The sequence below is a fragment of the Mandrillus leucophaeus genome, unplaced genomic scaffold (genome assembly GCF_000951045.1).
Source record: "Mandrillus leucophaeus isolate KB7577 unplaced genomic scaffold, Mleu.le_1.0 Scaffold227, whole genome shotgun sequence".
NCBI classification, from domain to species: domain Eukaryota; kingdom Metazoa; phylum Chordata; class Mammalia; order Primates; family Cercopithecidae; genus Mandrillus; species Mandrillus leucophaeus.
The window spans coordinates 525,847-541,944 of NW_012102332.1; the positions used below are offsets into that span (position 1 = coordinate 525,847).

At 45.1% G+C, this 16,098-nt stretch overlaps 1 protein-coding gene across 1 annotated transcript in view; it reads right to left on the reverse strand.

Annotated features, from left to right (window-relative positions):
• The window catches only part of ATP10A (ATPase, class V, type 10A), a 106,124-nt gene that overhangs the window by 51,931 nt on the left and 38,095 nt on the right, over positions 1-16,098 (reverse strand). The window contains exon 5 of the mRNA XM_011981496.1: positions 3,817-3,902. Coding sequence (XP_011836886.1) covers positions 3,817-3,902 — 86 coding nt within the window. The remainder of the gene's footprint in view (positions 1-3,816; positions 3,903-16,098) is intronic.

Sequence of the window (16,098 nt, forward strand, 5' to 3'; positions counted from 1 at the left end):
AGGCTGAGGCAGGAGAATCACTTGAACCCGGGAGGTGAGGGTTGCAGGGAGCCAAGACTGCGCCACTGCCCTTCAGCCTGGACGACAGAGTGAAACTCTGTCTCAAAAAAAAAAAAAAAAGAAAGAAAAGACAGGAAGTTTATTCCCTGCTCCCTCCTGGAGAGGCAACACTAGTGTCTGGCAGTGTCCCCTGACCAGGGCTACGAGTCTCCCCAGGCATCTCCCTCGTCATGAGTCCCCCAGGGCCACTCTTGGCAACGACCTCATGGGGCCTCATGGCAAAGACTGTGCAGCGGCTACTAATCCAGTGTCTGCTCTGTCCCCAATACGTCCCCTACACCCACCCACGCCTGCAGATTAAATACCTTAGCAAAGATGTGCCCTTAGCAAGCATCCTTCCTCATCTATATGAATCAGGGTGTTCAGTCTGCTTCCTAAGTGGATCCTGACTGACATAAGTTGGGAGGAAGGAATGACAGATAATTGCTTCCACTGGAAAATCCTGGGCAGAATTTTCTTTAAAATAATATGTTCAGATTTTTGTTTATCTAACAAAAGTAAGTATGGAAATTACCAAACTGTTTTGTGCTGATGTTCAATATTTTTAAGATATAAATATGTCAACTAAAGGTGGCAAGGTGGAATTAAAACATTCCAGTTTGAGTGAATCTAGCTGATGCAGTTTATTTAATGCTTGGTCCCTGGCAGTAAGGGCATTTTGGATACAGCCCGCACAAGGCTCCCACCAGACACCAGGTAGGAAGGGGCAGGGACCGTGACAGCTCTGTTGTTAGTGACAGCCCTGCTGCCTTTACTAACCATGGTCTCTGGAGGGTGTCACCCACCAGGGCAAAGAGTCTACCCCAAAATGCAGCTGTGCTCGTGCCAGCCCTGTGTGGTTGCAGGAGGCTCTGCAGCTCAGAACCCTGCTCTGTGGGGTAAGAATGGTCACCAAAGGAGAACAGGGCTGGCTATACTTGTATCTGACAAAATAGACTAAGTCGAAAACTGTCCTACAAGACAAAGAAGGGTCAATTATGCAGGAAGACATAACAATTATAAATACGTATGCATCCAATATCAAAGCACTCAAGAACCTAAGCAAACGTTGACAGGTCTGAAAAGAGAGCTAGTGAACCGGCTTTACAAAGTCAAATGGAATTTTACATCAGATGACCAGTTAACCAGTCAACCTCTTTGCTTTATTCTTTAGGGGAAAATGCAAATGTTTGATTGGTTTGTGGCTTCAGAGGTGACCGCGTGCCATAAAGTTGGCTGTGCATAATCAGCAGGGTCAGGCTGAGCCAGGTCTCCATTCCCAGGAGGCCTCTCTGGGCGAGGACACCTCAGGGCAGGGGCTGAGAAGTGAGTGCCGGGAACAGCTGGAGAAGGTGGGGAACGATGTTACTTCCAGATCCTAACTCTGAAGATCTCATTAGGGTTTAACTATATGAGGATCCTTCCAAAGAATGCAGCCTTAAAGGGCACTCGAATAATGAGGCTCCTAGCACTATTTTTCTGCCAGCTTGAGATATATTTCACAGACTATAATGTTCGCTCATTTAAGTTCATCCAGTTCTGTGTTTTGATTTGATTCAGATAGGGTCTCTCTATTGTCCAGGCTGGAGTGCAGTGCTGTGATCATAGCTCACTGCAGCCTGGATCCCCTGGGTGTAAGCCATCCCCCCACCTCAGCCTCCTGAGTTTCTGTGATTACAGGTGCGCACCACCACACCAGGCTAACTTTTTTTGTGTGTGATTTTTGTAGAGACAAGGTCTCACTACATTGTCCAGGCTGGTCTTAAACTCCTAACCTCAAGTGAACCTCCCATCTAGGCCTCCCGAAGGATTACAGGCCTAAGCCACTGCACAGCCTAGCTTTTTTTTCAGATGTTTTTGTATCATCAAGAGTTGTATAACTACCACCACCGGCTAATATGAGAACATTTTCTTCTTTCTTTTTTTTGAGACTGGGTCTTGCTCTGTCTCCCAGCATGGAGTACAATGGCACAATCATGGTTCACTGCAATCTCTGCCTCCCCCGCTCAAGCGATCCTCCCACATTAGCCTCCCAGGTAGCTGGGACTACAGGAGTGCACCACCACACCCAACTAACGAGAACATGTTCATAACCCTAAAATAAACCCTAGACCCATGGGCAGTCCCTTCCCATTCCTATCTCACTCCACACCCCCAAACCCTGGCCACGGCCAATCCACTTCCTGTCTCTAAGATCTTCCTACTGCGAGCATTCCACACGCGACACTTTCTAATTCATGTCGTACGTCACGTACATTCCTTCACTGGACTCTCACGTCAGCTTGTGAGGTTGACAGGCAGCCGATGATACCTCCAGGATTCGGAGAAGGCCGGCGCTCAGGAAGACAGAATCACTTTCCTGAGGCCACCTCCCAGGGAAGAGGAAGAGCCTCTATTCAGGCTAGGGTCTTCTTGCTACAAACCCAAGCTCAGTTCTGTTCTCCAAGTGCAAACGGTTAATGTTTCCAGTTTGGAATGGCTGGTCCTCAAAGAGGCAAATCTGCCAGTATTTCTGGGCTGTGTGGTGTGAAGGTTACGGGGCAATTCCAGTGGGTGACGGGGTCAACATTTGGCTGCAGACGATTTTCAGCTTTTGCTGTGCAGAGTTCACTTCTGTTGAGTCATCCCCAGCCCTACCGCCTGCCACTGTGTGCTGGGCACAGGCAGCAAGGCTGGAGGTGCTGGCAAATCAGCAGACTCAAACTCACACCGAAAGCTCTCAGAACTGGGGCCACTTTCAGAAGCAGATCGTCCCCACACCTCCGTGTGTCTGCGGGGGGCAGGTGGGGGAGACCACTGCCTGGGATGTTCAGCGGCTGCAGGCATCAATGATCCATCCCCGCCTCCAAGTAGGTCAGTGCCAGGAGGCAGCCCCTTGTACTGCAGGGGAGAGGGCTGAGCCCACAGGAGGTGGCTGAGGTGTGATAGCTGAACAGTGCTTGAGGGCAGTGGAACGCCATGTGTGTCATGCCCCTGTCACAGGCTGGTTCTCCAGGAGACCATCCCCAAGGGCCCTGGCAGGCCACTCAGCAGCTCCGTCCTGACACTGCCTATTCTCTTCCATGTTTTTCCCCCCACCACTGACCACACACACACACTTGGATTATCATGGAAATTTCCAAACAGACATGAAGGTTGTCTCTACTACTCCCCATCACGCGGCTTCAGCAAGTGCCAACACAGCGCCAGGCCTGTGCCCCGATCCACCTGTCTTTCTGTTTTGGAGCAGGAAGGGGCTGGCCTACCAGACACACTCTAGGTTATGCTTATTTGTTTTAATTGTCTTTCTTTCCCCCTAACTAGAATGAAATAAACACAAAGCCAGGAACTTCTGTTTATTCAGTTTACCACATTACATCCAGTGCCTTGAATGTGCTCAGCATGTAGCAGGTATCAATAAATACTTGTTCAGTGACTGAGTGGAAGCATACATCCACGAAACTCCACCCGGCCTACTCCTGCTTTCATGTCATGGGGCCATGTGTGGTCAGCGACACGTCTCTGCTCACACCCATCACATTCCCAGTGCCTGCTAGCGGGAGGAAAAGCGGTACCTCCTCCTTACAGATGGTCGTGGCGAGCTTCTACTGACAACAGGCTCTTACCCACCAGTTCCAAAAGCAGCCAAGAAGGCTCAGGTGCTGGGCCACATTCCCGAACAGCTACATCATGTGGCAAAGAGTATTAAATGCATACTTTATAACTGAGCGAGTGTATGCACCTGCCTATATAGTTATCAAACAGAAGGATGCGTGCGGGCAGACGCACGATACTCACATGCAGCCGCGAAACCTACTCAGGTCGTTGTTTGGCTTCTCGCATTCGATCACGCTGGTGAACGTCAAAGGATTGAACTCGGAGACCTAAAATAACAGCACGTATACGTTAGAGAAATCCGGGCTCAGGCTGCTCCGTTCCAAAAGGCACTTGTTTTTCTGTCTTGCATCCACGGCAGGCAAGTTTCACGGGGGAAGAACTCAGCCTATGAATCTGTGGAAAGCCAAGGCACGGCCTTCTCCACTGTATAATAAATAACAGTTAATCATTTGATAATGAGTGGCAGTTGGGGGACTGATGCTGGTTACTGGCTAGTAAGTGAGCAGACATGACTGCAGCTCTATTGCAAAATGAGGGAACAGGTGATCAAGCAAAGGAGGCCATCAATGAAGCAAAGGGATGAATGAATTTTTTAAGACACATGGCACTTGCCCATTTTTGCAGACTTAGAGAAGCAAATTCCACCTGGAGAACAGGAGCTTATAATAAATTCTACTTTTTCAACACACACTACACGATCTTCATGGATCTTCGATGAAAAAGATTTACATAGCCAATGAGGGAGTCAACAATTTCTTTAGCATTCTGCTCAATTAAAAAAAAAAAAAAAACCTGACAACTCACCACAAAGAAATCTTTTGAATTTTTCCATTGACAGATAGAACACAGCCTGGCTCATACGAAAGACTTAGGAGTCGGGGAAAGGAGGAAGAAGGGAGAAAAATGGAGGGAATAAGCTTTCTGTATAAATGAGTACAATTAGTGGATTTCTTTTTTATTAGCTCTCTGGTCAGGCCTGTCATTCTACTTAATCTATCAAGTGTCATAACAAGGTAAAAACTGAACTATCTTTGTTCACACACACAAAAAGTGAAGGTGGTTAGAAATCAAGAAATGGCATAAACATGCCTGACACCACCCCAGGTGACTATGGCTCTGCCACAACACACATTTCCCTGCACAGAATAAAACTCAGTTCCTACTGTTTCCCAGTGCAAAGCGTACATTAAAAGGGGTGTGCATTAGATAATCGTAGCTCAATTCAATAACTGAAACTGAAATGCTATTTTAAAAGGCACTTCTTGGAGTTTAATTAGCCATCAGTCTCTCTTCTCCTTGGACTGAAACGGCCTCTCGCTCTATTTCCAGAGCGAGGCTCTGTTTCAAGGAGTCTTGTGTTTATTTAAAGCCTGCGGATTATCTTGAAACCAGTGGATGGCTTTTTCCAGGGCAGACATTTACAGATACAAAGTACAGGATGGCCATGAAGGCAGTGAGTTCCAGAGAACACCAGGATTATTCTTGGCAGACAAGGAGGGTAGGACTTAAAAATATTCTGTCTCTGTTTATTATTCTTTCTCTCTAAGAAAAATGTCATGGACATGGCTCAGAAACAGCAGGACATTCTGTCTCTGGGACTTCAGAGCTGTGTCTGTAATGTTCTACCAACAATCCCGTGCCCTGGGGAGTGTGCGCAGGGGCGGCCCCAGGCACAGGACGCCTGGCTTCCTCTGCTTCCTTTTGGAACTGGGGAGGATTTGGAGGAGTTTTAGAACTGGAGGGATCTCTAGAGACTGGCATGGGCTGACCTGGAGCCCCTCGTCCGCCACTAGAACTCATATGTTGAAGTTCTAACCCCACGTAGCTCAGAACGTGTCCTTATTTAGAGATGAAGTCTTTAGAGAGGTAACTAAATTAGAATGAGGTCATCAGGGTGAACCCTAATCCCACATGACTGGCCGCCTTACACAAAGAGAAAATCAGGACACAGAGACACACGTAGGGGAGATCATGCAAGGACACAGGGAGAAGCCAGAAAGAGAGGCCTCAAAAGAAACCACCCTGCTGACCCCTTACTCTCGAACGTCCAGCTTCCAGACCTGCGAGAAATAAACTTCCGCTGCTCAAGCAGCCCGGTCTGCGGTGTTTCATTACAGCAGCCCCAGTAAACGAACACAGGGGCCAACTTTGAGTTTCTCATTTAAAAAGCATTTCATGTCCACAGCACACCTTCTGAATGAGGAAAATCCTGTTTACGGCGTTTATTTCTAACAACAGCCAATACAGCAACACACTCCTCACTTAGGAAATATATTGATTTATCCCTCCATGCACTCATGTCTACCCCTGCCTCATTCCAAATCAGCTTTGAGGTCATGCCCGAGTTATCCATCAGTCAGACTTGTCAACCTGCCCCCTGGAGCATGGACAGAGTTGGAGGCCCCCGATCCACCTTCTGCTCTGAGCACACTAACTCCATTCTTCTTAAAACGTAGATATCGAGCTAGGGAGGAGGAAGCAATTGTGGAGATGGATGGTGGTGATGGCTGCAAAACAGTGCAAATGAACTTAATGCCACTGAACTGTACACTCACAAATGATTACAATGGTAAATTCTATGTTATGCATATTTTGCCATGATAAACAATTTCATTTACGGCCATGCCACCCTGAATGCATCCAATCTTAACTGATCTCGGAAGCTAAGCAGGGTCAGTACTTGGATGGGAGACACAATTTAAAAATTTTTAAGTGGATATAAACAAACTCTGATAATTGACTGAGAAGAAATGAAATAATCATCAAGTTGAACATAGACCAGAAACCTGGGACTTTTCAGTACAAGTACATAAAGTCTCCATCACCAGTAATTCCTAAGGGCACTGCCGTTCTCATCGTCGTCACCATCAACATCATTACGAGTTTTGGGAGGCGTGCCAAATGCCAGGCGTTGTGCTAAGTGCCCTTCAATTATCATGCAACCCTGCCAGAAAGTCGGTTTTCGCACCACCTTCAACTTAGAATCTTTAAGTACCATGCCCAAGGTCACAGTGGTCTTGGAGTGATGCACTGGAGCTTTCTTGGCCTCTGAGCTATCAGCTCAACCATCAATACCTGCAGAGAGAATCTGGCATTAACAGAAAAAGATTGTGGAAATAAGCCAAAAAATGTGTAACAGATTCTACAGAAATATCCCCCAAAATTTAAATTGCTTTTTATTTTTTATTTTTGAGAGAGTTTCACTCCTGTTGTCCAGGCTGGAGTGCAGAGGCGTGATCCTGGCTCACTGCAATCTCCGCCTTCCGGGTTTTCAAGTGATTCTCCTGCCTCAATCTCCCGAGTAGCTGGGATTACAGGCACCCACCATCACGCCTGGCTAGTTTTTGTATTTTTAGTAGAGACAGGGTTTTGCCACGTTGGCCAGGCTGGTCTCGAACTCCTGACCTCAGGTGATCCACCCGCCTTGGCCTCCCAAAGTGCTGGGATCACAGGTGTGAGCCACCACGCCCGGCCTTAATTGCTTTTTAAAGTTCTAAGTTTCCAAAATTTAAGTTTTAATGTTTTGAAAACATGCTTCAGTTCAACATACCTTAATCTGATCGTAGATACCCTCTTTCCATCTTCAGCAATGCCCGTGGATGTGGGCTTACCAGAGCCCACCCAAAAACAGAGTAAAAAATCAGGAGCCCGGGGACTTAGTGCTAGTTCTTCTGATTAATAAATGAGACTTTTGGCAAGTGAAGAGAGGGCATTTGGACTCGGATCTCTGGGGTCTCTGTTGCCCTGTGAGTCCACAAATCTGTAGGATGCAGAGGTGGTTCCAATTAATCCCTGTGCTTGGGACGACAGACTCACTGCTGTGGAAACAGCATCACCTGCAAGGGTGCTGCCACACAAGGCAGCCTCGAGCTGAAGCACTGCCCTCCACGGCTCTGCCGCAGCACCCCAGCATCTCAGACGAAAGGAAGCGGACAATGCGAAGGGTTCGCCCGCTGCAGAGCAACAACATGTTCAAATAAATATCTCACTGGCAAGAAAGAAAGTGCTCATCGTTTCTGTTGCTGTCTTACAAATATTTCTGAAGCTTCTTTGGGCAAAGTGATTTGACCTTACTAGGTGGAAAGAAAGAAGCGGGACAGCGGTGCAACAGAGAGCCCCCCAGCCCTGCCCCTGAACTTGCGTTTCTGCTAGAGACCACAGCAGAGGCGCTCCAGGGATGCCCAGAGCCCTGCGGCATGCTTCTGCTTCCTCCTGATGCCTGGGACCTCCTCCAGGTAGAACAGCTGCGTCCCCTCTTCAACCACATGGGGGAGGCGTGTGTCTAATTCAGCAGTGCCCAGATTGCTGCTTGAATGAATGGTCTGATTCACAGGGGAGACCGTATTACCAACCTTGTATTTCACATTTGCATTAAGTGAATTGCTACCAAGTAACTCACCAAAAGCAAATGCAGATGTCCTCCATCTTGAAACAGAAGCAGTGATGTTGGAAAGGGCATTTATAGTCCATTAAAGAGGATGCCGTTATTTTTTTTCTATCATAAAACAACTAAAGAGGCTCATATTGCTTCAGCAATGGGGTGAGCACACAGCACAGGTGCACACTTGGGTCATCTGCAGGTTGGCTGCCAGCAGGGACCCTGCCTAATGCTCCAGGTGGAAACCTCTGAGTGAGGCCACCTGTCTGGGTCTCTGGACGATGTGGGCAGAGAGAAGCCTGGTGAGATAACGCACAGAGCACAGAGGCGGCACCTGCCAGCCAGGCAGGGCCCCCACCTGCACCAGCGAGGAGACATGGCGAACACGCACATTCCCGTCCTCTGCATCTGGATCCCGTTCTGAAAACGCCCTTCGCGTTCCCTGTCATGATACTCCTAGGTCACAAGGAGGTTGAGGTCCCCCTGGTTCACCTCCAGCCTTGACCTCACTCCAGGACATGGTCCTCGAAGGCTCTCAGTGGACAAACACGATACCTCTCACTGCCTACCTGGCTTTGGTCTCGCTGCCTGCTATGGGCCTATTTGTCCCTGGACTGAATGATCCCCGTCTGATCACAGAAGTATCCCACCTTAGCAAAGCCTTGGAGACAGCTGCTGCCCTACAGGACGCAATCCTCATCCCATGCAACAGCAAAGTTCTGCCCAGGGTCACAGCGCTGAACTTCTCGGCTGCCACCCCTCCCGGCACCCATTCGTGCACACAGGGAACCCTGAGGAAGCCCAGACCTTTCTGCATGGCTTCCTTTGTCTTCCCATCCTGCAGCATCAGGCGAAGTGCCTGTCATTTAGCATTCAGGATGTTGTCCTTTCTGGAGAAGCCTTCCTGACAGCCCCCTGGTAGGGTAGGCAGGTGTCACAGCTCCGAACTTGCTTGGTCCCCATGCAGACATCAAACCCTGTGCTTCCCGGGTGTGGCTGGAGCTGGCTCCCATCCCTCCTTCACTAGACCACAGGTTCCCTGAGCACAGATACTCTGTGCCCTTGAGACCATCGCAGTGCCTGGCACACGCACGGTCAGAGGGTGATGAATGCTTATTTCAGAAGGATCTCATGTGCCACAAGCTTCCGAATCACCCCAGAACTCCGTGCTGGGCTCTTGGGGACCTAGAGCCCCTGGCTGCTGCACCATCTGCCAAGAGGGCCTGGCGAGGCGTCTCTGTGTTCCAGAATGCATAGTTCCTCTTTTTAAAGTGTGGGCAGGTTTCCCCTGGCAGCAATATAAAATGATTTCTTCATAGTCCCTAATCTAGCTCCTTAGCTCCTTACTTATTGATCATGGGTAGAGAATACCTTAATTAAATTAAGCCAAGCATTTTCACCCAAATTAATGGAATAATTACCCCCAACTCTTTTGTTTTGTACTTTCTTTATTATTACTATTACTATTTTGTATTTCTATCTAATTTGTATTTACCACTTGATGGTCAGTGCTGTGGAAATTCAAACGAGGGCAGACGGCCCGATCCCAATACTGAATGAATGAGTGAATTCACTCGTTCACAGCCAAGACTGTATTGTCAGGTGAACCGTTTCAATTTGCTAAACTGAAATAGAAAAGTAGTCTGTTTTGTCCACCCCGGTGTCTCCTGACACGCAGTGGGCACTCAGTCAGTTATATACCCAAGTGAAAGCGTCCTGGTGGCAAGAAACACCAAACGTACAAGGAAACTTAACTCAGAGTGATAATTTCTCCAAGTTCCACAGATTCAGTGTTACTCTAGGGGTTTATGTCCCAAGACAGATACTGAATAGAAATGACCATGAAACCCATTTAGACAGCAATGTAATCTACAATAGCGGCTGTGATTGTAGTATTTAAGGTGTCCTAAATGTGGAGGTGATAAGTGGGTTGGCCCAGCCACGCATGGCAGGACACTCCACTGCACGTCACAGAGCACGTGACGGACTCTGTGAGTGCTGCGTCCCTGCCTGACGTGGTCCTCGTCTCCACGGTGACAAGGTGACGGGGACAATGAGGACTGGCATCGGGGCCTCCACAGTCCTTTTTCAGAGTCAACTTCACACAGGTCCACAGGTGGCTTCTGGGAGGCTCACGCCTCGGAGACACTGATCAAGGGGTGCCTGGGTTCTGCCTTCTTTTTCTAACTGGAGATTTTCCTGCCGCAAGCACGAGTATTAGAGATTAAATGGTCCTCCCTCAGTGTCTGAGCAGAAAGGCAGCTTTTCCCCTGCTAAATTCCAGTTGAGAATGCAGGCGCCAGCCCCGCCTTGCCTTTCCTGCCTTTCATCTTTTGTCCCCTTGCCTCCTGACTGTTTCACAGTCAAAAAGCCTCGGTAGATGGTGGCAAAATTCAAAGGTTCACAGTGCAGGGTTAGAGTTTGAAGTCTCAAATCAAAACGCTTTCTTTCCCTGCGGGCCCCAAACGCTCCACGCTGTTCCAGTGGGCTGAGGCTGTCAGCAAAGCCTTGCTTTCTCCTCTGCCAAAGGCACCTAAGAGGACTAAGAACTGGCTGTGCATTCAGACAGTCGGTAATGAGAGTTGTTTCACAGAACACCAAATTCAAACCTAGATGAGGGCTGTTCATTAAAATTGCCCTCTTGAACGTATTTGTACTTAATCCAACAGGGTGCCCCCGCATGAAACCTGCCTGCAGCCGCTCTGCTGAGCTAATCCGCACAGTCGGGTCCACATAAGCCAGTCTGTTTCCACCGCCACAGCCCACTTAGTGCCTCTTCCATCACTCCAGGTGGGGGTGATGGTGTGAGCAGAGGCACACCTTTGGGGTGTGAACGTATCATGCTTCGGAGATCACTGAGTAGACAGCCTTGCTGGAGGAAAGGTGCTCTCTCTGCACAGCGTAATGGGTCTGGAGCCTCTGTATTTGTACTAAAAGGGACCCTAAAGGGAGAGTTCCATGGACCACTGGGCCATTGGTAGCCACAGAGAGGAAGACCATACGACTATTTTAGAGGCCAATCGGGATGGAGAATACAAAAAGAGGAGTCAGCTAAGAAGAAAGCTCTTGTGCTAATATGGGGAATGATTCCAAGACTAAAATGCCAACAGAAATATGAAATTCTAAAGCACAACCAGATTAGCTCAGTCATCAGATTCCAACGAAAAGTTCGCCAGCACCAGCCAACTGGGCAATTTGGACCAAACCTCCAGTTACTGGCAAACAGAGACGCTGGACAGAAAACTGAAGACAGCTGCCTGGAGGTAAGAACAATTTAACAGGAAAGTGAAGAAGAAGCCAAGAAATAAAAAGACAAAAATCCAGAGTTGAGGCTGGGCTTTGAGGTTTCTTTTCCCTGCGGAGGGTCTACAGCTTCTGCAAGATGTAGTTAAGAGGCTGAGTGGAGCCCGTAGACACACGTTGGTGCTCCGGGCCCATATGAGTTGCCTATGGCTGCTGTAACAAATGACCACAAATGTGGTTGCTTAAAACAACAGTGATTTGTTACCTCGCAGTCCTGGAAGTCGAAAGTTGGAAACAGGTCTCACCGAGCTACGGTCAAGGAGTTGGCAGGGCTGTGTTCCTTTTGGAGGCTCTAGGAGAGAATCCATCTCTTTGCTTGTTCCAGCGTCTGGAGTCACATTCCCTGACTTCTGGCTTCCTTCCATTTCTGAAGTCATCAGTGTGTGGGGATTGAGTGTGTCTAACGCTGCACCACTTTGATAGTGAGGTCTGATTAACAGCCTTAATTCCACCTACAACCTTCATTTCTGCTTGCTATGTAGCACAACATATTCACAGGTTTAGGGGATTACGATGTGGGCATCTTTCGGGGGACCACTATTCTGTCTACCATAAAACCTACCAAGAGAGGGGCCTGCTAAACTCCTGTGCTTTCTAACACCACCAGGAAGAAATGCATCGCACAGAAAGTGAACTGCAGGGAAGAGCTTCGACATGAACTTAATCCAACATGATGTCACTGCATCAAACACATCCAGAACACTGCGGAGCTCCTTTTGTGCAGCTGCTGCCCAGCTTAGAGTCAACCAAATGGCCCAGAAAATTCTCAATGTAAAATATGGAGTATAATAATTCTAAATTGCTAGAACCCCTAGGTACTAAACAAAACCGGCAAAGTCTTCTTTATATATGTGTGCATGTGTGTGCCCGTGTGCGTGTGTATATGTATTTCATATATATATGAAATACAAGGCCTCAAATTTTTTGTAAAAAGTCAATTTCCAAGTACAATGTCAGACACAGACTCAGGGATAACCAGGCATAACAGGATGTAAAGCATCATGGAAGAACCAACAAAACAAGAATAGGAACAGACCCACAGGAAGTTTAAAAGCATGCTTGCTGTGATCATAAAGCTAAAGATGCACCTGAAATTTTAGAACAGCTAGAAATTATAAAATGTGACCTAAGAGATTTGGAAAAAATAGAGCCTGCATGAAATTTTCAATTAAAAGCTGACTGCATGACTTATTAGCAGATTTGGCAAACACAAAGAGAAAACTAGCAAACTACGAGAAACATGAGAAAAATGTTTTGAATAAAGCATGGGAAGATGAAAGGATGAGAGGTGCAGAAGAGAGGGAAGAAACCATAAAGGATAGAGGGAAGTCTAACGTGTATGTAATCAGGGCCCCAGAAGACAGAGAGAGAGAGAATGATGCAGGAGCAATCACTGAATACATAATAGCTGAGAATGTAGTAAATCTGACTAAAAAGCAACAAACCACAGATCCAAGAACTTTAAATAGGGTCAGTGAAGAGAGGTTATACCTAGGCACATAACACTAAAATGATGAAAACCAAAGAAAATAAACTCCTAAAGGGAAATTGAGGCCAGGCGCGGTGGCTCACTCCTGTAATCCCAGCACTTTGGGAGGCCGAGGCGGGCAGATCATGAGGTCAGGAGTTCAAGACCAGCCTGGCCAACATGGTGAAACCTCGACTCTACTAAAAGTACAAAAATTAGCTGGGTATGGTGTCACGTGTCTGTAATCCCAGCTACTCGGGAGGCTGAGGCAGGAGAATCGCTTGAACCCAGGAGGTGGAGGTTGCAGCTTGAACCCAGGAGGTGGAGGTTGCAGTAAGCAGAAATTGCACAATTGCATTCCAGCCTGGGCAACAGAGCAAGACTCTGTCTCAAAAAAAAATAAATAAATACAAAAGGGAAATTGATAAAACTTGTTACTAGTACACAAAAACTAAAGAAAATACTAACAGTAGTGTTAGAAGAGAAGGAGGCCAAGCACAGTGGCTCATGCCTATAATCCAAGCACTTCAGGAGGCCAAGGCAGGAGGATTGCTTGAGGCCAGCAGTTTGAGATAAGCCTGGGAAACAGAGCAAGACCCCTGTCTCTGCTATAAAAGAGAGAGAGAGAGAGAAGGAAACTGGCCCTGATGAAAGGACTAAGATGCAGGAAGAAATGAAAAGCAACAAAAATGGTAAATAAGAAAGTAAATATAAAAGCATGTTGACTGTATTAAATAATAGTGTCTCTGGCAATTCATAAACTGATATAATTACAACACACACGAGTATATAAGTTGGAAGAGAATAAAAAGATGTTTTTTGTTTAAAAAGGGTCCTTGCATTATTCAGAAAGAGAATAAAAATCAAATCACATTTAATACTGATAGTCAAAGATGCATGTTGTAATTGCTCATGTAACCACCAATATTACAGTAAAGAAGCATATAATTTCCAAACCAACCGAAGAAAGCATGATAAACTCAATGAATCAGAAAGAAGGTGAAAATGGAGAGAAAAAAGAATACATCAGGCAGGACAAATAAAAATAAGAAATGGGTGCTTCACACTCAAATATACCAGTAGTAACTTTAAAAGTGGATCAAGAAAAATATTTTAATGAAAACCCAAAGACTGTGTCAGACTGAGTTTAAAAACTCAAAACTATATTGATGAGGAAGAAAGACCTAAAGTATGTAGATACTAGAAAACAGTGTGAAAAGCCGAAAGAGATATACATGGCAAAGAGTAACAAAAAGAAAGTTAGTGTGCCTGTATTAATATTAGACAAGGTAATATTGAATCAAAAAGCATGTCTCTCTATAAAAAGCATGAATTTCATTTGAAAAGTTCAACTCATTTGAAAAATAAAAATGTCTAAATGTATATAATCCTAATAGCATAAACTCAAATTATAGATTACAAAAATGGACAGAAACAAAGGAGACATAAAACAAATTCACAAACTTGGTAACATTCCTAATGTATTCTTTTTTCTCTCCATTTTTGCCTTTTTTCTGATTCATTGAGTTTATCACGTTTATCATCAAGTATCATTGAGTATTTCATAAAACAGTCAAAAAATCAGGAAGTTACGTAAAATTTGAATGTCACTTTTAATGAACTAACCTAATGGACACGTATAAAACACTGCACACAACAGTTGTAGAACACACAGTCTTTTCAAGTACTCACACCCGGGCACAGTGGCTCATGCCTGTAATCCCTACACTTTAGGAGGCCAAGGCGGGTGGATCAACTGAGGTCAGGAGTTGGAGACCAGCCTGGCCAATATGATGAAACCTCGTCTCTACTAAAAATATAAAACATTAGCCGGGCATGGTTGTGGGAGCCTGTAATCCCAGCTACTCAGGAGGCTGAGGCAAGAGAATCGCTTGAACATGGGAGGTGGAGGTTACAGTGAGCCAAGATCGCGCTACTGCACTCCAGCCTGGGCAACAAGAGCAAAACTCCACCTCAAAGGAAAAAAAAAAAAAAAAAAAGCATGTTCAACTTGTACTATGTATCAAAGATTGTGGGATATTGCTTGCTTTCAGGGAAATTAAAAGTCTACTTGAATATATTAAGGAATATTAAAAGGAGAAATTAATGAGCTAGGCACCTATCTCAAAAATTAGAAAACAACAAATGAAACTTAAAGTAAAAAAGAAGAGTATACTAAACACAGTAGCAGAAAAAAAATAAAAATAACTAATTAAAAGACAAATCTAGGAAAAAAGTAAAAATTATATAATAACAGAAATAAAAAAGGAACATCAGTACAAATCCTACATACATCAACAGGTTAAAAGTGTTATGTGAACAACTGAATGCCAATACATTTGAAAATTTAAGTAAAAAGGACAGATTAATAGAAAAATACAAGTTTCTAAAATTTAAGAGGAGAAAAAACCTGACATATTCTCAATAGTTCTTTAACATTCAGCAAATTGAAAGGTAATTTGAATCTTTCTGCAAAAAACACTTCAGATTCAGATGGTTTCCCCAGTAAATTTGCCAAAAATTTGAGGAAGAAATAATATTCACTTATATAAACTCTTCCAGTAGTGAGAACAAATACTTCTTAATTTATTTTATGAAGCTGGCATGGGCTTGATACTAAAACACAATAAACACATTAAAAAACACAAAAGTACAAGTCTATCTTACTTAGGCAAAAATCCTTAATGAAACAGTAGCAAACGAATCCCAGAAATACATAAAAGATAATACATTAGGAAGATGGATATAGTTCAAGAATTCAAGATCGGTATAGCACTAGAAAAATCAATGTTATTAGACACATTAACACAAAAAGAGAACAATCATATGATCAAATCAACTGAAGCAGAATATGCATTTGATTCAACATCTATTCATGATATTTTATCTTAGCAGACTAAGAATAAAAGAATTATTTGTTTGTAAAGGCTATTCACCAATATCCTAATAAGATATCATATATAGTGGTACAATGTTCAAATTTTTCCCTTTACACATTGTATCAGGGAAAGAATGTCTGATATCACCATTTCTATTTAGGACTGTACTGCAGTCCTTGCCACTGCAATTAGGTAAGAAAAAAAATAAAAGTATAATGACTAAAAAGGTAGAAATAATGCTATCATAATCCAAAAATAAAACGACCGTATAGAGGATCTAAAACAATCTTAGAAACTTATTAGAATTAATACATGAGTGGCCAGGTGCAGTGGCTCATGCCTGTAATCCTAGCACTTTGGGAGGCCGAGGTGGGCGGATCATCTGAGGTCAGGAGTTCAAGACCAGCCTGGCCAACTTGGTGAGACCCCATCTC